The sequence below is a fragment of the Apus apus genome, chromosome 3, assembly GCF_020740795.1.
Source record: "Apus apus isolate bApuApu2 chromosome 3, bApuApu2.pri.cur, whole genome shotgun sequence".
Taxonomy (NCBI): Eukaryota; Metazoa; Chordata; class Aves; order Apodiformes; family Apodidae; genus Apus; species Apus apus.
This window is the reverse complement of record NC_067284.1, coordinates 105,328,044-105,351,368: the sequence shown is the minus strand read 5'-3', so window position 1 is coordinate 105,351,368 and position 23,325 is coordinate 105,328,044. Positions and strand designations below refer to the sequence as shown.

At 43.1% G+C, this 23,325-nt stretch overlaps 2 protein-coding genes across 12 annotated transcripts in view; one reads left to right on the top strand and one right to left on the bottom strand.

Moving 5' to 3' along the window:
- The window catches only part of HMBOX1 (homeobox containing 1), a 128,854-nt gene extending 118,360 nt beyond the window's left edge, over window positions 1-10,494 (bottom strand). For 8 of the 9 annotated variants that reach the window (XM_051614387.1, XM_051614392.1, XM_051614395.1 and 5 more), the window contains exon 1: window positions 10,405-10,494. The gene's annotated coding sequence lies outside the window, so the exon portion shown is untranslated. Of the gene's footprint in view, window positions 1-9,046; window positions 9,079-10,404 lie in introns of those variants that run through there. The other variant, XM_051614389.1, reaches the window with a different exon arrangement.
- A 485-nt stretch (window positions 10,495-10,979) lies between these two features.
- The window catches only part of INTS9 (integrator complex subunit 9), a 76,636-nt gene continuing 64,290 nt past the window's right edge, over window positions 10,980-23,325 (top strand). For 2 of the 3 annotated variants that reach the window (XM_051615227.1, XM_051615225.1), the window contains exons 1-4: window positions 10,980-11,068; window positions 15,256-15,383; window positions 19,979-20,039; window positions 22,357-22,419. In XM_051615227.1, the coding sequence (XP_051471187.1) occupies window positions 11,060-11,068; window positions 15,256-15,383; window positions 19,979-20,039; window positions 22,357-22,419 (261 nt within the window). In that variant the 5' untranslated portion in view covers window positions 10,980-11,059. Of the gene's footprint in view, window positions 11,069-13,031; window positions 13,050-14,171; window positions 14,224-15,255; window positions 15,384-19,978; window positions 20,040-22,356; window positions 22,420-23,325 lie in introns of those variants that run through there. The other variant, XM_051615226.1, reaches the window with a different exon arrangement.

Sequence of the window (23,325 nt, the reverse complement as noted above, 5' to 3'; positions counted from 1 at the left end):
ACTGTGGTTCTATACCAGCAGACATCCACGATCAAAAGGTCTTGGGATGTTTCTCTTACTAATCGAAGTGTAAGAATAAACACACACACACAAATATATATACATACACATATATACATATATACATATACATATATATGTAAAGGGAGAGCCAGGATTACTGTGAACTGTTCTCCTTCAGACTGGGGCAACATGCTTTCATCACAAAGTACCTTCTAATTCACCAGTAACAGATGATGATTTCCAGCAATTCCTTTAAGAACGAAACATTTGAAATCACCCTACTAAACATGCAACAAAGCAGGCTTTTCCCAGTCCCGTAAGGTGTTGTTGTTGTTTTTCTTTTTTAATGAGGGATTCTCTAGTAAATGAGAGTAAAATCCCAGGTTAGGTGGATGTTCATATTATGTTAACGGTCAAAAAAGGGGCATATCTGGTGAGCACTAAGACAGTCAGGTGAGTATTCAATTCTGGCAAACAAACAGAGGGGAAAAAAAAAACAAATAAGTATTTTTCTAGAACAGGGCAATCAGTAGTGCCTGCCAGTCAGCATGTTTTTATGGCAAATGTCTTGATAAAGGACTAACTTTGTTCTTTGAGATTACAAATGTAGTTGAATAGAAGAAAGTATGTGCACAGAGCGCACTCTGGTTCTAGTGGAAATCCACACTGGCTGCTCCCTATCGACTGGTCCTTTCTGAGAGCTGTCAGTTAGCCAGTTCTTAATCTACTTCCTGGGATTGCATCATGCTATTTTTTTGGTCACTAAATTTAAGGTCTGATGCAGTTTAATATTTTAAAAATCTGTGACTGACACTGGGACTATAGGAACAGTACATTATAATGACGAAAGGACAGCAAAAGAAACAAGTCTGAGCATCTACCATAGCAAAAAGGGCAGTTGTACCTCTGTATGGATCAGACACGGACTGGAACATTCACCATTTTTGGTTTCCACGATGTTAAAAATAAACGGAGACCATGAAGAATCACCGGATGATCTGAGTGCCGGAGAAAATGCCTCAGAGTGAGACTTAAAAGCTCGACTGTTTCCTTATCAATCAAGTAACTTGATTACAGAGTGTAAGTACCTCCATGGCAAGAAAGTACTGGATACTAAAGGGCTCTAATCTTGTCAGTAAAGTTGTAACAAGAACCAGCAGCAGAACTTAGACAAATTCAAATTAGAAAGCAGCCACTTATTTTTAACAGTGAGATGGCACAAACTACCAAGCAAAGTGACGAGCTTGAAATTATCAATGATGGACACTCAAGGCTGGAAAGCTTTCAGATTGTTTTTAGCCAAACATCACTTACTGGTCTCAGTTTCAGAGTAAATGATTAAAATTTAAAGGCCTGTGATACAAAGCATATAAAGCGTATCAGAGAAGGCGATTTAATTGTCTGTTCTCGCCTTAATCTTTATGAATTTCCAATATGTTAACATCACTCTGCTCCTATGGATGAGGAAATTAAAAAGTGAGGAGTAAGTTTCAAGTTTGGTAAGTTCCTTCTTTTTCAGACTGCTGTACTTATCACTAAACAACACCGCTCTATCAAACAGATGGAGCCCCCGTGAGATGCAAACAGTTGGAGAATGACCAACACCAGACGTCTGGAAACCATGCATAACACAACTTAGTTGAGGAACCATGATCAGCAACTTACCACTCTCATCTGCGGCATGAAAAACCAGTATTAGCTTAAAGAGTTAGTTCTTATTCTGTGTAAACACACTCATGTCATTCACGTTTATACTACTGAAAGCAGCAGCATGCACTACCACCCAGCCAAGAATCTTCAAATACTTTATAAGCATGAAAGCATCTCAAGAGCCCTGAAAGGATTATTTTCATATTACACACTGGAACAAAGGCGAGTCAAGAAGTTTGCCCTGGGTCATAAAGTAAGACCCTATGGCAGAGCCTACAAACAAGAGCCCAGCACGACCTCATTGCCAGGAAGAACTTTCCTTTTCAATATTTGAGCACTACTTACATGTCAGAGCTGCTGCATACCCAGTTGCTCGAACTCCAAAACCCTGCCAGTTAAATCACAAAGAGATTTCTAGTGAAAGCTGACATTGTAATAAGAGAATCTGATCATGGCAGAAAAACTGTCCAAAATAAAGGTCAGAATAAATATCCAAGTAGGAACAGTGCTTGTATTTTATGAACTAACTAAATGCTTTCTGCTTTCATTAGTATTACAGTACCACTGGAAGAACAAAAAGCAGATTCAGTGCTTGCTTCAGAGCTCATAAGAAATGGGCAGCTCAAAATGCAGGAAATGACTATATGCTACACTTCCCAATTGATAGGGCAGAGAGGCTTATCAGAAGAATAAAGCTGGCTGTTCACAAGACTCACTGAAAGAGTAGCCTACAATATTGTTTCAGGAGCAGGAGTTGTTTTACCGCTGAACTAAAATTCCATTTTTATTGTTTTTTAAGAAAGTGGAAAAAAAATAAGGCTTCTTAAATATTAAGTTGAAAAATGGGGAGAAGACCAATGCCAGGAATTCAGGGCAAGTGAGATTCAGCTGGGGGTAGAGCCAAACATAATGTATTTTGTATGCCTTGTAAAATTACTGCCTTAGTCCAATATTAAGACCTCATCTACCACCACAGCAGTGATTTGGGTTCACATCAAGTTTAATGTAGCCTAAACAGACGTTGTATATTTATGGACAACAAACAAATGCCACCTCCATGCATGAAGTAGGTAGTAAAATTTTTCCTCAGGTTGTGAGAAATTCTTAAGCAGATATGGAAACAACACTCCACCCATTGGGCAAATAGTGAGTGGAAGAAGTACTTGCCAACCCACAGCACACATAGATTTAGGCTAGACATTAGGAAGAACTTCTTTGCTTTGACAGTGGTGAGACTCTGGGCAAGGTTGCCCAGGGAAGTTGTGGATGCCCCATCCCTGGGAGTGTTGTTCAAGGCCAGATTGGAGCAACTAGGTCCAGTGGAAGGTATACCAGCCCATGCAGAGGGGTTGGAACTAGATGACATTTAAGGTCCCTTCCAACCCAAACCTTTTGGTGATGGTGTGATAACACACAAAGTTAGGTCTTTGTCAAGCAACACTACAGAAGTAATTTTGCTGTATACTTATACACAACCTGATGAAGGACCATGCTTAGCAGTAAGTTTCAGGCTAGTAACTGCACAGAAACCAATGCAAAATGACAAAGTAATCATTCATAGAGGAATTCAGCAGGAATAACAGTTAACTGGCCTTCCATACCTTCTGGTTGGCTGCACAGGAAAGATAAAACAGAATACATTTTGTCAGAAGCACTGCGCTATAGCAGTTGAAAGTTTTAAGAGTAGTCTTTAACTTTAGGCAGGCTATGTATGCAGCTTTGATTAAGAACTGGGAAAGGGAAATCTGCACACAGTATCACAGAATTTTTGGAGTTGGAAGGGACCTTAAAGATCATCAAGTTCCAACTACCCTGCATGGGCAGGAACACCTTCCACTAGAACAGGCTAATCAGAGCCACATCCAACCTGCCCTTGAACACCTCCAGGGATGGAGCCCCCACAACATCTCTGAGCAGCCTGCTCCAGTGTCTCACCACCCTTACACTGAAGAATTTCCACCTGATCTCTAACCTAAATCTCTCTTCTTTCAGCTTAAAACCATTACCCCTCGTCCTCTCACTGCAAGCCCCTCAGCCTGTCCTCATAAGAGGTGCTCCAGACCTCGGATCATTTTCATGGCCTTTCTCTGGACACGTTCCAACAGGTCCACATCTTGTCCTGGGGGCACAAGAGCTGGACACATTACTCTAGGTGAGGTGTCACCAGGGCAGAGTAGAGGGGCAGAATCACCTCTCTCCATCTGCTGGTCACACTTCTCTTGATACAGCCCAGGATGGAGTTGGCCTTCTGGGCTGCAACTGCACACTGCTGGCTCAGGTCCAGCTTTTGATCCACCAGTACCCCCAGGTCCTTTTCCACAGGGCTGCTCTAAAGTGTGACCTCCCCCACCCTCTATTCCTATCTTGGGTTACCTCAGCCCACGTGCAGGATCCTGCACTTGGCCTTGTTGAACCTCATGAGGTTCAGCTGAGCCCACTTCTCTAGCTTGCCCAGGTCCCTCTGGATGGCATCCTATCCCTCTGGCATATCGAGAGCACCACCCAGCTTGGTACCATCAGCAAACTTGCTGAGGGTGCTCTCAATGCCACCATCAATATCCTTAATGAAGATATTAAACAATACTGGGCCCAGCCCTGACCCCTGAGGGACACCACTTGTCATTGTTTCCCATCTGGACTTAGAGCCACTGACCATTACCCTCTGGACGTGACCATCTAGCCAGTTCCTTATCCACTGAACAGTCCACCCATCAAACCCATATCTTTCCAATTTAGTAAGAAGGATGTTATGGGGGTCTGTGTCAAAGGCCTTGCAGAAGTCCAGACAGATGACACCTATATATATATTTATATATGTGACATCTATATATATATATGACAGTTATATATATATATGACATCTATACAGACAGGTGGAATAACCAGTCCTAGATTATTTTTTTTATTCTTAAAAAAGCACATCAAAACAGTAATTGTTCAACCTTTTGGTGTCTACATTAACACAGTGCTGAATCAAAACAGAAATGAACACGCATGTACGTTCCTGACAGATTTGAAGTATCTTGATTTTGAACTATTAAACGAATCAGAAGAAAATCTGTCTGATGGGGGCAGGGGGGAATCTAATGGATTTCAAAGCAATAAAATTAACTGAATAAATAAGGATGACAAGTGTCACATCACAAAAGTAAATGAAACATGGGTAATCCTCCCATCACTGTAAAAAAATTGCACTGACTTAGGTATCCTTATCAAGCATGTTAGATGACTAGCCACTAAATTCCTTATTTGGTTAATATGTATTAATATATCACAGATGTAAAAGTGCTACAGACGGGGAACAGACACAGCCATGTTCAATTGCCACTGACTCAGTATGTGACCTTGAGCAAGTAGCTTGTCCCTTGTGCCTCAGTTTCTCTATTTGCAAAATACTGATACCTCTGTAAAGCACTTAAAGATTTACAAATGAAGGTACAAAGTATTATTTAATTATAGTAGTAAATGAGAAGGATAGTGGCTCAAACATAATGAACCAAACGTGAAACTCAGAGCCATACTCCACTAGCACACCACACAAGTTATGGCCATAAATCGACCACTTCTGATTAGGTTAGGCTTTATGATGTGTAATTGTGATAGCAGCAGTTTCATAACTGTGAAACAAGCACTTTGCTCAGCAGTGTGTTATGCAGGAAGCCTGCTTCAACAATGAGCTTTTGGTAAACCCGACTGCAACAGCAAAGAACAGAAGCATCTCAAATACAATATACTTTTTAAGGTAAATTATCATAAAAGTTTCTCTGTGTGCTTTTGTGGTCACAGGCTAACACTGTATAAGCACCCAGTCAAACAGGAGGAGAGGGGAAGGAAATAAAACAATACTATATTTAAAGAAAGACCAGATTTCAAGCAAATTTATCTCTTTTTAGCAGGCACAACACAGAAATAAATGTGCTTCTCACAGTTAGGAGATGAAATGTTCAGTTGGCCAGTGACTAGAGAGCAGATTCTCTATTTCTTTCTGTGGACCACATGACTGCCTCGATATGTAAGAACATTCTACGTGCCAACTTGCAATGAAGACCACATAGTTAATAGTTTGCAACCTCCTTTCCCCCAGAAGATCTTCAGAGTTGAGTAATAAAATTCCTCACATGATTTCAATGAGAGGGTTCACTTGTCAGAGGCTGTTTCAAGATAGTATCATATGTCAGGGAGGTGCAGTTCAGATGAAGCTTTTCAACCCTGTGTTTTCAAGGCTTGACTGAAAATGAAAAAACTTTGTAACCTAAAGTTTGACACTGGAAGAAAGAAAACTAATATCTAGATTTTTCCAAAATGTGGAAATTAGCCAATTAATAAGGGGAGGAAGAAAAACTCTGATTAACAGTCTGACAAACTCTGGAGATCACAGACTGATTACTAGTTCTGCTGCAGACTCCACAAAGGAACCTGTGCAAGTTAATCCCTCTACACACACCTCAGTCTGCCACCTGCAAAATGGAAAACAATGCTTTATTTTCATATCCTGTTATTCTTACTTGTATTGTTTCCCAAATTAAAAGCATTTGTCAAAACACTTATCTTGAGCATTAACACTGGAAATTGCATTCATAGCTAACATACAGTCATGCTGCATGACTGAGGGTTCAAATAGGAACTCTTAGCACACTTTGCTACTCAGTCAGCCTAATTTTATGCATGCGAGAAGGGAGCTTTAGTCAACACAGGAATATTAAGAATGCTAAAATACAGTTTATTAGTAACCTTATGTATAAAACCACCTTTAGGGATGTTAGACCCAAAAAAAATTCAGATTCTCCTCATTACCTCCTAAAACTCCCACTTTAATAATGAAATTGGTCTCACTTCATTGATAACCCACATGATAATATTATCAGCCTAGGTATAATTAAAGCCCAATCCCACGAGGACATGTATGTGGATCTAATGCCAGCTCTATTAAAATCAGTAAAAAGTGAAATTAACTTCAGAAGAAGTGTCAAAGCTGCATAAAGTTATCAGTAGGGGAAACAAAGGCATGTTTTGTATTTTTTTCAGTAGAATTCTTAAGCTGACAGCATCACTTCCAAGTGTTTGATTCCAAATGCTGAACTCTGCAGAAGATGAAAAATATTTGCGACAGATCCCAATGCTGTAATGTATAATTCTGTAGTGTCTAAAAGCTCTGCACAGAAAACACTGTAAAGCACAAGTTGTTTTCTTTAGATTAAAATGTGCCGTTGTTTAGTGCAAAGTATTTATTTTCTAACATATACAACCGAGTATCTTTTAAGAGCCTGTTATCAGAGGACAGTACAGCATTCTTCCTTTCTCACGTTTCAGTTTCATTAATTCTTCCCATTTTCCTCCCAAACATCAAATCTTAAAGATCTGAATTTCACTTCTGCCCCACTGACATCCCACAAAAAGAGAACAGTGCCAAAAATTAATGATAGAACAATTATTTAAATTAATTCTTACTAAAAATAAAAATAGTTTTTAAAGTTAATTTTATTTCCCCAGTGTTTTTCTACTTTCAGATACTGATGAAAAAATGCATTAAACACTTCCATGAACTTATAGATCATTACTATAAAGTACAAACTTCATAATAATTTCATTTTCAAAACACTGGACAACCATGAACTTTTAATATCCTGTTGAAAGACCAGTAAGACTGCCTTAGAAGTAAGCCTTCTGCAGCTGACACTGGTTACTAATTCTGTGGAATTATCAGAATCATAGTGCTAGAGAGATGCACATTTTCTAGAAATGTCAACAAATAGAAAGGATTTGCTCAAGACTGCTCATTAAAGTAGTTAAAGAGATAAGCAGGCCTCATCCATGCAGGATTTTTGTCAAGACTTCCTTACCACTCTTTAAAAACCCTGCAGTTTCACCTATGGTAGCATTCCTGTAACACAGCTGGCAGTCTGCATACCACAATGTCGTCTAGACCTGTTCTGAACAGAGCTGGATGACACAGGAGTAAAAATGCTGATGCCTGTTCTGGTGCTTGCACTAGTGCTAAAGGAACGATAGGAGGAGGAACAGACACCACCACTGAGTAAAACACGAGTTCCTTGTTCCTAGTCTCATGCCCAGGCTCGTCTGACAATTCTGTCAACCACATAGAAAAAGTTGTGGCTGTCATGGGGCTAAAGATCTTCACATTCCCAAACCCGAGTTTGCAGACGCAGCATCAAACCCTGCTCTTTCCACAGAGTCTGGTGTTCCCGTAACATGCAGATAACAAATACATCCCTGCACATGTTCCATCCCTTTCTCACTTCTCCCCTACCTTCCTGCCCCTCCGCATCTCAGATACGTTTTCTTAGCAATTTGGAAGAGAAATGGCAAAAAAGGGAGATGCAGAACACAGAAATAAATCAAGTTTGTTCTCTTCTGTTGACAGATTTGCTCCTAGCATGACGGCAGAAAAAAAAAATGTTAAGAGTGACAAATTCATATATACCTACTCCAAACTACACCCAACATCCCAAGGGACATGGTATAATGGTAAATAAATATAGATGCAGTTCCTACTAATGAGGCAGGGTACAGCAAGGCCAAAGAAAATGCAATCATCTCAGGGAAAAAACTGCACAGGACTCCTCCTCTCCCATCCATGGAGGAAATCAAATGCCAGCTGCACCATCCCAGGAAGGAAGCAGAGCCTGTACCTGATGAGCCCTGCAGAAATGAGCTAGTCACATTACGGGACGCAAGCTGGCACTTCAGGGTTTTGCCAGCCCACAAATCGCCTGCAGAGCACGATCCTTCTTTCCGATACATTTTACATGGTATCATTCATGCAAACTGTTATTGTTGTTTTTTTTTTTCCACCAGTTTCTTTCCTCCATCCCCTCTAGTTTGAAGCAGGGGCACGTAGCTCGCGTCTATCAGATCGGCTCCGACAGTGCCCTCAATCGCGTGCCCTGACCACCAGTTTTAACGCTTTCCTCCCTCCAAAGTTTTCACCTTCCCAGCTTTTGTCCATATATATTTTGTACTTAAAAGCCACTTATCTGCACTCCTCGTCTTACTTGACCAGGAGAACAAACTGAGATACACCCGACCACACAGACAAACATGCTTACAACCTTCATTTCCTCTTCCTTCTTCCCACCACCCTCAAAAAAGCAATTTTTTTTTGTCATGAACACGAAGGAACTCGGAAAAACAGCACACACCATCAAGGCTTTTTCAGACCTATCGCAAAGAAAAAAAAAAATGCTTTCCGGAGAAGTGCTCTGCAAACATACCAAGAAACACTCCTAGAACAACTAAGAAAAAAGGCACCGGCCAAAACTGAGGCTGAAGAACTCGTCTCGGTTTGTCTCGCATGTTTATTTTGCACCCAAAAACCCCCGCCTCTTGTTTTGTTTTAACCCCGAAACACAGCAAAACAGTTCAGCGGCATTACCTCCAGTCGGTCCTGGAGTCAAACACGGTTCTGCCGAAAAAAAAAAAAAAGATCCTGGGCACGGATACAAAAGCATTAAACCCCCCCTCCCCATCTCTTCCCAACAAGTATGAAATAAACAAGGCTATGACACCCCACCCAAGCTCTCCTCGCACATTTTGGAACGACTTCCCTCCGGGTCCTCCTCCTCCCCCACCGGTTCCATGTTAAAACTCTCCAGCAACAAGACACCTTTCGGATTCACGCCTTTGCCCTCCCTAAAAAACCCTCTCCCAAAGCCCCGGGAGCTGCAACTGATTTCGCCCCTTTTTATCGCGCAGCCCTTCCCAGCCTTGGAATCCAGCGGGGTTCGGGACACCCGCGGCCCCCCGCTTCCACAGGCCACCAAGCACAGGGGATCCCCTCGGAAGAGCCCCGGCACACCCAGGGCGGCCCCTCCGTCCCCCCAGCCAGGGCAGAGCTCCACGCCAGAGCCCCAGCGACGGGAGCTCCACGCGGGGCTCGATCCTCAGGGCGCACCGGGCTCCATCCCCGCAGCGTCGGAGTCTTTCCTTCCTCCTCTGCCCAAAGCACCGCCGGGCAGGGGCAGCCCCTTCCCGGGGTCCTGGGGAGGGACAGGGAAGCGGGGGGGGCCCCCGTCGCCCTCCGCACCAGAACTCGCACCAACCAGCCCAGCCCCAAACTCAGCGGCGAACAAAACCGAAACACCAGGGCAAAAACGGGGGGGAGGGGGGGGGAAAAAAAAGAAGGAAAAAAAAAAAAAAAGGAAAATAAAAAGGAAAAAAAAAAAAAAAGGGCTAAAAAAAAAAAAGCACCCACCCAGGTGGAGAGGACTCCGCCACCACGAGTCCGTCCCCCCCCCTCCCCTTCACCCAAGAAAGGGGCGGAAAAAAAAAAAAAAAGAATCAATAAATAAAACGGCAGGAACAACGATGGAGGGCTCTTCTTTGAAACCCAGCGGCTGCCCTGCCCTCCCGCAGACCCCCGCAGCAGCCTCCCGGGGACACCTTCCTCCTCCTCCTCCCCCGCTCCGGGTGGCCGAGCACAGCCGGAGCCACCCAAACGCCGCGGCTCCAACTCCGGCCGTTCGGCGGGGCTGAGGGGCTGCCCCTGCCCGCCCCCCGCCCCGACTTCCCTCCTCACGCACATCCCGCGCCGCGAGGAAACCCGCTCTCCGAGCTCGGCGCAACTCCCCCGCAGGCGGCCGCGGTGCCGGCTGAGGCGGGGGGGGACCCCCTTCCCGCTCCCCCTCCCTCCAGCCCACCCACCCGCCCGCCCTCTCCCCTCACAAGCGGCGCTCTCACCTCCCCCCCCCCCCCCCTCACCTCCTCCTCCTCCTCCCCACAAGCAACACTCACCTCTGGGTGCTGGCGGCGGCTCCACCTCAGCATGTAACGGGAGGAGTGGGGGGGTCCCCCCGCCCGCCCCCTGCCCCAGCGTGAGGGGAGATGAAGAGGGGCGCAGAGGGACGAGAACAATGGGGGGGGGAGGAAATCCCTCGGCCGCCGAGCCTCCCTCCCCAGCCCCCCCGAGGACAAGGGCCCCCCTCCCCGCTTGGCTCTCCTCCTGCCGCTCCCTCCTCCTCGCTCGCTCCCTCTGTTGTTTTGGTGTGTTTTTTTTTTTGGCTCAATCACACCAGACTGACTGTCTTTGTCTGTCTGACAAGCGCCATGTTGATATCAACATCCAAGCTCCCACCTGCTGCAGCTATGAGGCCCTGGGACTTGTAGTTCCCCCCTCCCCAGGGTGACGGGGAGAGCCGCCGCGCCAGGACTACAACTCCCAGCATGCCTCGGCGGCACGGCACGCCAATGGAAGCGCGGGGCGCTTGGGCGGGCAGGACTGCAACTCCCGGCATGCCTCGGGAGGGAGGGGAGGATTCGGCCATTACTTCATCCTGGGCGGGGGGTGAGGGGAGGGGGACGGACCGGACTGCAAGTTCCGTGATGCCCTGAGGGGAGGCGGGCAGGAAGGCGGGGCAGGATTGTCCCGGTAAATAGAGCCGGGTGAAGCATGAAGCTGGTGAGTGCGTGGGGCTGAGGGCGTAGTGCCGGGGGGGGCATGCTGGCTGCCCAGCGCCGCCCCCCCCCCCCCCCCCCCCCCCCCCCCCCGTCCTCCCGGGGGGCTCCCGGTGCGGCCTTTGGGCCCTGGCGCCGCCGGGCGAGAGGGGCAGCGGAGGGAGCCGGGCTGGGGCGGGCCCAGCTCCGCTCAGCGCTCCGCTCGGCCCGGCAGCGCGGCACGCCGGGGGACGGAGCCGGGGGAGGGCTGCGTTGGGTGGGGGGGTTGGCACCGGGGTGTGCGGGGAGCACAGGCCCGGGAAGGCGGGTCTCCTCTGGCCTGCTGCTGCCGGCGGTGCAGAGGCGGTCCGAGTTTGGTGTTTCGGATCAGCACGGAATGCCAGACGGCTTTGGGTTGGAAGGGACCTTAAAAGATCATTCAGTTCTGACCCCTTGCCATGGGCAGGAGCATCTTCCACTAGACCAGCTTTCTCTAGGCATCATCCAGCCTGGCCTTCAACACTGCCAGGGATGGGGCAGCCACAGCTGCTCTGAGCAACCTGGGCCAGTTTCTCATCACCCTCACAGCAAAGAATTTCTTCCTCAGATCTCATCTCAATCTCCCCTCTTGCAGCTTGAAACCGTTCCCTCCCATCCCATCACTCCTTGCCCTTGTCAAAGTTCCTTCTCAGTTTTTCTGTAGCCCTTTCAGGTCCTGGAAGATGATCTAAGGTCTTTGCAGAGCCTTTTCAAGTTTCCCAGAGCCCTTGAATTCAGCCACTACTTTGCTTTCCAGGAAGAATTTCTGTTTCACATAATGTGCTGCAATTCTTTGTCTGGAGATGAAAACCAAAGTGGGTTTCAAAATACCTGACCATAACGTTTGATTTGTTTAACCTGAATTGACATGGCTTGGTGTTAAATGTAACATTGTCTCTCATTTTAATGGCTGAGCAGTTTGTCTTGAGGAAGCTTCATAAAGTGAACTTGGATTCTGGGCGAATTTGGGGACTTCCAGTAAATTGCTGTCTGTAGTGTATCTGTGTAAAATTAATTCAGTAAGCAGGTGGCCAAAGAGCCTCATCCTGCATAATCTTACATATGCATTTAAGTCTCTGTGCATGGATGAATACTACCAGTGGGACAAACTGTGCATAGCTAAGCGCTTCTGGATGTGATTGCAGAGGCTGATATAATACAGGGGGGAAAAGCAAACTGAGAAATCTTTACATGAAGGCCATAGTGGAAATGCACAGTTCTTTTAATATCCAGAGTCTTGCATAGGTGTAGAGAGTGGGAACGGGTTTGGGGGGAAATATAAACTGTCTGAAATCTGTATTGTAGCATTTTTAGACCTGTGTATAAGTTTGGGGATCTTAAGACCAGCTTCTTCATCTTGTGTTTGTCTGGAGATATGTCTGAATCTTGGGGTTGGATAGAGGTGGGGGGAAAGGAGTTGGATGCTATATCATCCTCTTTTCTCATTTATTTGGGTTGAATTTAGAAGAACAAAGTAGAGGTGATGGACTCCAGACCTGATTCAGAATACAGTGAAAATACTAGACTCCCAAAAATTCTAACATGCTAATACAGTGAAAATACTAGACTCCCAAAAATTCTAACATGCTTGGGTCCAGGCAATTTCCCCACTTGCTAATTTCCCCCTAGATTTTAAGCTAGCATGCCATATTACTAGTGGAAAAATGCACTGCAGTATTTCTTGGCTTCAGTTGGACTTCAAAGCACGGTCTTTAACCTGCAAAATTTGGAATGTTTTGGAGCTGCTAGTGTGAGACATCATCTCTTTTCTGTCACATTGCCATCCATGAGATCACCAGAGATGCTCCAGGCTGGGGAGTGCTCAGTGTGAACCAGATGTCTGCTGAGAACCTGCCTCTGTGAGGGCCTTAGCATCTGGAATGAGCCCCTCATCTTGATTCTTTGTGCCTCGCCCTGTCAAAATTCCAGCTAAATTAGAAAGCCTGCCAAGAAAATTGTGAGCAGAGGTGGGCATATTTATGTCTTTTGTAAGTTTTGTGACTTTTTTGCATGGGTATTTTTTCATTAGGAGATGAGACACTTACAGTGTTAGCAGCACCAGCCTTTAGCTGTAAGGGAATCAAGATAGAAGCAACCATTTCTCAGAACAAAAAAAGACTTGCATTTTAGTCCAGTCAGGAATATTAGTGACAGATCTCTGGATCTGTTTTAAACAGTAGCAGGTATAAACTAGGTGGAAATTATAGTTTCTAACATGTAAATATATATACATGACGTTCTAATGTGCATAGAGATGTATACAGTGCAAACATTCCGTTTCTCAGGTTCCTGATCTAAAATTCTAGCAGAGGTACAGGCACAGAAGTGTCACCTGTGTGAATAGCTGTATAGCATATAGGAATTGCTTTTTTTTTTTTAGTCACTTTAGTTGAATGTGGTAGAAAGAGTCCATTGACTCCGGGGAATCCATTTACCACAGTGTGACAGCCACAGATATAGATTATTTCAGATGCTTTTAAAAAAGAAAAAAGGAATATTTTCCAGTTAGCTTCTAGATATCAGGGTCATGATCCCATTCATGATTTTTTTTAAAAAAGCAAGAAAGTGTTTTGCTGATGAAAGTGGTGATATTTCATTGCCTTTTTTAATTACTGATAGTTTAAAATCTGCAAAAATAGTTTAGATCTTATTTTTTCTTTAATTTCATTCTATTTACTTGGATTTATAGCTTCAGTTGTCAAAGTTCTGGTCTGGTAAGAACTTAATTTCACATGCATGTTTTACATGTGCGAATGAAACAACTGAATTCCTTGTATACTCACTTCTTCAGCTTTGCTTTTCACGTTGTATTTAAACTTGGCTAGCAGCAAGCAAAGTGTAATGTTGCCCCTTAATAATTAAGGCTTTGTGAATTTAAGACAAAAATCTTTGTGATATTTTTAATTTATTATTTGGGGCTTAGTATCTTTTTTTAGTATTTAAATGTAATTTGAAACAGTTTTTGATGAATAGACAAAAAATAGACTCCCTGGGGAGTTGTTAATCCAGACAGTTGCACTTCTGTGCTAACATTTTTTGAGCAGAGGTAGAAAATGAAATTATTAATCTACCTTCTTTCCACTTTGTAGAGTGAAGAATAGAAAGCAAGCGTGGTGTATAAATGACTTGGAAAATGACTGAGTATGTTTTTGCTGCAGTGCATAGCCAACCAATTGGTATTTTTCATCTTAATTGACCAACACTTGAATTTAAAAACTAAGTTTGACCATCTGAGTGTTGCTGTGCTGCCAGATGCCCTGACTTGTATTCGAAATGCAAAATCTCTTATTCTTGCAACCCTTGAAGAAATATCAAAGGAGAGAAACTCTAATGGAGAGCTGGCCACTGCTCTGTTCAGATGTTTACCTTTTTAATCCTGCATTTTAAAGCTGGCATTTCTATTCACTTCTCTCCTTATTCAAAGCTTCAGCAGCTTCTGTGCCTTGTTAAATGTTTGTCACTCTCCACACAAGAGGTGACTGCATCTCAATGATGCTGAAGTGCCCCTGTACATAACCTGCTTACTGGCTCATTAAGCTTGCAAAGCATTTGGGATTTCTTAGTACACAAACCCTTCCATTCAGGTATGCTTGTCCATTCCCTCGTGCTTCCTGTTTGCATTTAGCAAGACAAAAAGCAGGTGAGAGCATGCCCCAGACCTGCTGCCTGTGCACATGTACAGCTTCCTCTGCTGATCTGTGCCAAGCAGCCACAGGAGGTGTGAGCTGCACCTTGTTTGGTTGTTTAGACTGGTTTCTTAAGGAGAGAAAACTTCCTTCAGGGATTCTCTCCCTCCCTTTCCACCTGAAGTAGTTGTCAAATTTGCTATCTGATTTAAGCCAAATTTTATCAGTTGGACTGAGTTGTAAATACACTGATTTTCTAGGATTTTCATGAAAATAGGTGGTGGTTAGCAAAAAAAGAGCTACATCATCCTCTCAACCTTTGTGATCAGAAAAACTTGTCTGAAGAAAATCTGCCCTTTAACACTCTGATGTGGGAAAATTGCAGTGAACAAACTCAGCTGTAAGACACTGCTTCATAGGCAGTCAGGTTTTGTTTTGGTGTGTATGAAAATAGATGTTTAAAAATAAGGGAAAAAAGGCAATTTTCAGGGTAGTGTGCCGTGTTGATGAAGGTCATGAGTATCTCACCCTTGTATTCTTCTTTCAGTACTGCCTGTCAGGACATCCAACTTTACCATGCAATGTACTCAAGTTCAAATCCACCACCATCATGTTGGATTGTGGGCTGGATATGACGTCTACCCTCAATTTCCTTCCTTTGCCGCTGGTTCAGAGGTATGTTCTGTGGCCTGTGAGCACTTAGTCTGTGTCTTCTTGAGTTGCAGTTGGAGTGCTCTGCATGAAATGGTGTATTGGGATGAGTACAAATGAACAGCATCATCTGATGTCATAAATAGACTTTGTTCACTTAAAAATTCTCTTTATCAAAATAACGTCCTTTGGCTCAGTAGACGGAAGACATTTTATGGATTTATTGATTGGTTTTTCTAGATAATTTATTCTAAGCTTCAGTAAAGTATTGCTGCAACTGCTCAGCACAAGTGAGGTCACATATCTGTCATCTTTCTGGCTTCTCCATACCAGATGAGATAAATGGGTAACTGAGATGGAGTGCTTCGAGCCCAGCCAGTACTGTTTAACCACAGTCTCAAGCTTTTCTTCTGAGCACAGGCAAATGCAAAGCAAAGTAGGGTTTAACAGTCCTCCTTAGTTAACTTGGTGGCATAATTGTTCCAGTAAAAATAAATAAATAAATAAATAAATAAAGGGGCAGTGCAACTGGTCACAGAAATGGAATAGCAGTGAAACCAAAGTAGAGTCCAGAAGAAAATCCTGAGGTCAAGTCATCTAGTAACTTTAATCCACAAGGAAATGCGTGAGGAATGTGCTGGGTTTGGGGGAGGCCTGATTCAGAGGGGGAGAATATGATGGGAAAGGGAGTTTCCTAAGTAATCTAATGAGGTTAAAGCACTTTGTCCAGCACTTCCTATGATTTTTTTATTTTTTGGAGAGGAAAAGAATAGACAATGTATGCATTGTTCTGCAAGAACACGGAGTTTTAGATCTGTAGAGTTGCTGTAGAGTAAGCAACACATACCTTAAGAGGGATTAGCCTGATCATCAATTTTTGTCCCTTTCCATAATGCAATTGCTAACTACAACGTTTAGGGGCAGCAGTAGATTTTGAAGGGATCCAGAAAATTTGGGAAATCCAGGTACAGACAGAATTGCCTTGCATTCAGTTTCTCACACCCCCTCCAAAGTAAAAAGGAAATTGAGAGAGGAACAAGAAGCAAAATCAGGTGATTGAACAAAGGCTTAAGAGGTTTTTTAGAACTGCAGGCATCAGCGCTCCCCAGGGATATGCCAGCTTTGTCTGCTGATGGCAGACCCTGGGAATGAACAGCCAAATTGCAGGTCACAACCTGGAATTCCCCAAGTACCTCCAGAATGTCTGCACTAAAATGACTCAAACTCAATAAGAAAGGATGTCAGATTTGACCCTTGATGGCCCAGTGGAATCAGAGCAAACAGTTGGATTTAAATCCAATCAATCTTGTCGGTAAGGTGATTGAACACCCCTTACAGCAAGGATTGTCCTAAGCACATGGACTTGGGCAAGTAATTGATCTGTTCAGAACTCTACAAAACAGATGTCCTGCAGGGAGTTGTGGAAATTAGTTAGAAACTTGAGGAGGAAAGTGGCTGCCACTAAAAAGTCCTTATCTCCTTACACTATTTATAGTTGTACCATCATATATCAGGTCCCCATTACCATGGCGTCTGAATACCTCTGAAAATAAAATGTGTATTATCAACACAGGCAGATGATAAAGAGCTGGCATTATCATCAGTTTCCAGGTGAGAGACTACAAGAAAGACCCTCTGCCTAAGGTCTTGTGTGAAGCTTGTAGCAGCGCAAGAATTTTAACATAAGATCTGTCAGATGTTAGGTTATTACCAGCTCTATATCCTCTCAAAACCAGACATTCTGCTTCTTGCAGCTAGGCTGAGATGGACCCATGTGAAATCTTAACCAGAGACAAGCTATGCTTTCCTCTGCTGTCTTTAAACCAGAGGTCTCCAAAGTATGACCCATGAACCACTTGGGTTCTGCAAGTCTCAGTAAGTCATCTGTAAAGGGGCCCTAAATTTTACCTCTGTGGAGCATAAAGGTATGATATTACATAGGATCTTTGCTATGCAGCTAAATCCTGTGTTGTACCTGGCATGGGACCCTCCTTGAGCAAACATTTTGAGAGCCTATGCTTTAATCTATAAGAGTGTGTTGTAGTGTTTGTGTCATTAAAGGGGCTGGACATTTTTAGAGTTTTTTGCTCTTCAAAAAAAACCCTATCAAAAGGTATTTAGATTCCACCTTGTTCTGGAAATGGCAGTCCTTTTTCTCACCACCCCATGAAGTGTGTTCAAAGTAACTGCAGCTGCCAAACACTTTATGCCAGTTCATGTACTTTAAAGGAGGTTTGTCAATTGGAATTTTCTCCCCTGTATCAAAGTCAAATGCAAAATGGTAAAATGAACATGTGGGAAGCTCTTAACCTTTCCTGTCTAGCCATGACACACTTGCTCACATTATTTATGGGACAGTTCTAGCTATTTTTGATTAATCAATCACTCTATTACAATGTCAAAACTATGTTGGCAGGAACTGTGTTACTTCTTGGCTTCAAGGTAAAGAGTCCTTTCTGTCCTGTGTTGCTTATTTCACTTTTCACTCACACATAAGACCTATCTGCTAATTTTGCCTCTCTTGACAAGATCATATACTCTTCAGTGGATGCCAGGCTTAGGACAAGTCAATAGTGCCCTCATCATGAATAAGGCAAACGGTGTACTAGGCTAAATTAGGGGGAGCAGGGCAATCATATCGAGGAAAGTTTATTCTGCTCTGCCTCAGGCTGTTGAAATTACAAATGGATCCAGATTTGGATTCCCAATTGAAGAAGGATGCTGAGAAGCTGGAGAGAGTGTTCAGAGGGCTCCAAGGTTGTCAGAGCCCAGAGCCTGTGACTACATGGAGGGAGCTGGGCTTGTTCAGCCTAGCAGAGGGGAGGCTATAGATGGGGAGCTAACAGGCACCTACATCTGCTTGAAAGAAAGTTACAAAAGCAGCAGAGACTAACTCTTCTTCACAGTGGCAGGCAGTATAAGGGGCTAGTGGCCACAAATTGTGCCTTGAGAGGCTCAGATTGGACATTAGCCTCCCAGTGATGAACTTTTTCTTAGCACTCTCACCCATCCCTAGAGAGGCTCTAGACTCTCACGCTCCTGGGATTCGCAAGATGCAGCTGGACAAAGCTGTGGCTGATGTGAGCTAGTGCTGGCTTTGAAACATTGGACTACAGACGTCCAGATGTCCCTTTCAACCAAGGTTTCTGTCCTCTCCTCCCTTATATGTCGAAGTTGTTGTGTATCAGAGTGGTTCATTCTTGCTTTTTACTTGGTTTTTTCCATAGCTCTTTTAATCTTTCTGTACCATTTCTACTCAGCCTCCTCAGTCTCCAAATACTGCTCTGAAACTGAGTTTTTGAATGTGTCAGTGGGGAGTACATTTAGCCACCTCATCTTTTCTATCACAGACTTCTTCAGACTTACTCTTCATCCTCAAAAGGGAGTTGCACTCTCAGGCATATCCTACTCTCTGATGACATATCCTTCTGCTTTCACCTCTTACCTTCTGTCTTCACTTCTAGAGTCTTAAATTGCCCCTTTTTTCTTCCTTGTGTCTTTCTGGAGTGCCAGTTTGGATATGTTATTTTATACTGATGTTAGTCTGAATACAACATTCCTCTGAGCCCTTGAATCACTTTCTGTTTTCAAGATTTAAATTTGAAAACCCTTACAGCATATAAGCATGCCTGTCTGTAGAGCTTAGTGCACAACACTTGCAGATTTCATTGCAACCATGTTCTCAAGTTCTGTCTCCAAATCTGATGTTGTTACAGGGCTTTGTTCCAGTCAGGTTCAGTTCTCTTGTTTCCTCAACTTTTTAGGATTTCTGTAGATGTGCATGAATCTGGGCAGACTGGTTTTAGAACTAAGTTGTTGACTCACACAAAAATCAAATGTCCCTGTGAAGTATGGATAAGTCTCTCAGTTATGGTAGGAAGAAATGCTGAGCAATTACTACTGTAAACTCGGGATTGCAGTGTCCACCTTGAAGTTTATTAGCACTCAAAACAATTAACTAAAGGAGCCCTGTCATCACTAAATGGTACCAACCTTCTAGCTTAACATGTGCAGTTCACAGCAAAACCTCCCTGCCCCTTTGTCCTTCCAACACAGGTAAATGCCCTGTACAGCTGTTGGTGTGGATTTTCGAGGTGAGACCTAAGCATGAAACCATGGTTTATGTGGATATAATATCACAACCTCTGTGTCTATAAATTACTTGCTCCAGAGCATTGGTCTTTCCCTGCTGTCACTAATAGGAGTATTTGTCTCTCATCTTCTGTCCCAGAGCAGTTCTACGGTGCTTGTGTATTGTTTCAGGCATAGAGTTTGTTGCTGCTCTAACCCTTCTTCTGTTTATACAGCCACTTTCACCTCAGGGCAGCCTAAGCAGCACTGAGTCTTTTTGAAATTCTCACTGTAAATGACTAAAATCAAACTCCCTCTGTGCATCATCCTCTTATTCTTTTTAGTTATAAGTGTCATAATCATGATTTGTAAAAGTCATTTCAGTGAACACTTAAACACAATGAAACTGTCTGTCTTTTTTATTGAGATTGTTAGTTCCCTGAGACAGAAATGGTGTTCTCCTCGTGTATGACACCAAATAGGTCTATGCTTAGTGACTGGTAATGATATAAGTAATATTGCAATAATCTTTTTCTCTCTTTCTGCAGCCCCAGGCTGTCCAAACTTCCTGGTTGGGTTTTGAAAGATGGAAGCACATTTCTGGACAAGGTACTATACTGATGGTTAGAATTTTCTTGCTATGCAAAAAGCTACCTGACAGGTTAGGAGCTTGCACTGCAGGAACAATACTTCCATGCTGACTCATCGCAAAGGTTTCTGTGTACCCTTACCAGCCATGATGTTCTTCTAGTGCAGAACGTTTTGAAACAATATGCTAATAGCAACTCAGGCTTTCAGACTTCAGAGGTAGCCTAGCTTTTTTAAAAATCCTGTTAAAATGCAGAAATCATCAGTATGAATATTTTTATTTCATGGAGCTCCATAAATAATAGTGCTTTGCCTTTTTAGAGTGCCTTTTATTCAGCAGTCTCACTTTTCTGATACTAAAGCTTCACGTCATGCTTATAAATGAGATTGGTTTCATACCCTTCTTTTAGGCAGGAGAACTATGAGAAAGTGAATGGTTTGCCTATGGGAGGTCTCTTCTAAAAGAAAAGCATGTCTTTGGCCTCTGAAATCAACATGTGTTCTGCTGCTGGACATAGCAGGGAGGATATTATCTCCAGCCTCCTAATTCTAAGACACAGGACTTGCTCAGCTGCATGAGAGACACAGAATTTGCTTTTTTCCTCTCTTTTCATTACATTAGTTTGTAGGCAGAATTTTCTGGGGTTTCAACCAAAACTAGGCACTGCAGCATGCAGCTTGATCTAACATGGGGGAACAATGAACACAAAAATATGTCAGATGTTAGTAAAATAGGCAGATACATTTCAAATGTGTGAAGCAATAGATATCAGTAGAAAAAATACTGTTTTAATAGACTATTCTCTGACTATGTGAACATTAAAGGAAAACAGTCATAACAGTTGCTTTTGTAGGGGTCTTTGAGGTGGACAAAATGGATTGATCTGATTTTTACAGGCAAGGGAGCTGAAGATCATAGATTAAAGACCTGATTTTTCTTCTCATTGGAGACAAAAGAAACTGTATAGGCAGCATTTCTGTTAGTAAAATAGTAACAGCTCTATTCAGAGCACATGCTAACTGGCAATTGCAGAGCTACAGAGGCTCAGTGACAGGAATGGAGTTGCCTGGTTTGAATTGCCTGGTTTTGTTTCTGCCGGACCCCAGCCTTGGTCTCAGAGCTTTGCACTCTGTTCTGTCCAAAGAACAGGTAGGCTATCAGAATATTTTTAATATATTAAGTATTTACATTTCTGTGGTACTGCTGCTGCAGAGTGTGCTCACGAGAAATCTTCAAACTCACACAGCATCAGTGGAAATCATGTTAAAAATTCAAAGGCAGCATCTCTTACCTTCACCTTGACTTGTAACTGCTTGGAATGGTAAATTCTTTGACCCATGCTGGAAAAAGGCAAGGGAAGGAGTCAAAGGGGGGTGTTTTATCATGTCAGGTGGACATTCCTGTGATAGCACTCTCTGGATGACAGTTATAAAACTTAAGTCCTGGAGAGGCATTGAAATTTGCTGCAATCTAGTTTTAATCATTTTGAACTCCCCTGAGATGAGGTTAGGAGACTTCTACCACTAGATGTAATTGCTCATTCGTTATGAGTTGGCAGGTGCACTGTAATTATTAAGAATTGGATTCAATCTTTAATTCTGTCAGTCTGAAGCTGGCTGAGACCACTCTCTTTGGGACAAGCAAGAGAAGCATCCACAAGAGAAGGCAGAACAAGTGATAGGTAGCCTGTACAGTGTGTTAGGACTAGAGTTGGAATATTTTTGTTCCATACGTAATCCTGAAGAATGTGAATTTTCACGTGACAAACATTTCTCATGTCAGCTTTAAAAAAAGAAGAAAATACAGGACTAAAGATCCAGTAGAGATAAATCTACCAAAAAGTACCGCATGGAGCTTAAATCTCCAAAAGATGTTTAATCAAATGCTCTGATGCAGGGGCTAAAAGATGTATTCTGCTCCTAATAAGACTAGAGGTTTGATGTTTTTGAAACAAAAACTAAATTCCAAACTTGTATGATGGCCAGAGCTCTGTAGAGGTGCTGTGCACACCTCCCAGGTCTTGAGAGCAGCAGTTCCAAGGACACTGGTCTTCTTGACCCACTTTTCAGTTCGTACTTCACTTCTGAGTCTGATAGACAAAGTCAGCTGACATTGTTACAGATGCCCCTTGAAGTCCAAGCAGCCTCATCTCACATGAGGAATTTCAGCAGATCTGCTTATGGCAAATTGTATCTAGAAAAGGGATAAACATAACATAGTAATGGGCTGGAAATTAGCTGTGATAAAGGAAAGGCTTTGAAAGTACAAAATATGCTGCATTGGAGTAATACTGTGTTGTGGTTTTGTGTCTTCTCTGTTGATACACTTTTCTTACAGGAACTAAAGGAGTGCTCTGGCCATGTGTTTGTAGACTCTGTGCCTGAGTTCTGTTTACCAGAGGTGAGTTTCTTCAAAACCTTACTGAAAAATCTGACTCTGTTCAGTCATGTGGAAGAAACCTGCTAAGTAATTATTATCCTATTCGTGCTAATTTATTACTTCTCAGTAAGTAATACTAAAACCTGCATGTTATTAAGGTGCCTCTAGAATGTCTGACAACAGAAAAAAGATGGAAACAGCCCTTTTTAACAGTGGTTTGGGGAGACCTGGAAGGTTGTCTTGGGCAGATCAGTTTCTCACAGAAAAATAAGACTTATCTGTCCGTTGTTGTGGGCTTCCTAAAGACAATATGATTGAGCTGGACTCAGCTATGACAGGATACATGTGCTGATCTAGATAAGGGCAGTGAATGAAGACAAGGAAAGCTGCTTGTCTGTAAGCACAAACGCATGACCTGCCTACTGGAGCTCCCCCAGGGAGCTGACCAACCGTGTAGTTAAGGCACTATTTGATTCTGCTGGGGCATAGTCAGACCTGCTGGCAACAAATTTTTGTTAAAAAGTTTTGTTGCCTTCTTAGCTATTTATCACTGGCTCTTCAGATAAATTCGCATTTCAGAATTGTGCCCTCATATCCACTGACATTACTGCAAATACCTGCTTCTCAAGCTGTTTCTTTTTTCAAGAATACCTGGGCTTAAAAAAAATAAAAAAGAAAGCAAGTCTTGAAAATGTTTTAATTAACTGGGTTTATGTAACTGATCAGGTTAACAGGGTATGTAGGGAAGCTGAACAAGTAAAAAGCTGGGCGGAGTGTGGTGGGGTGAATGATGGGGAATAGGCTGGGAATAGTATCCTCTTTCTTCAGCTGTGTTCGGACTGATAACATCAGTTCTTTGATTTCATGTTAGGGATATTTTCTCTGTCTTTCAAAGACAGAGACACTTGTTTTTGGCCAGGGATTATT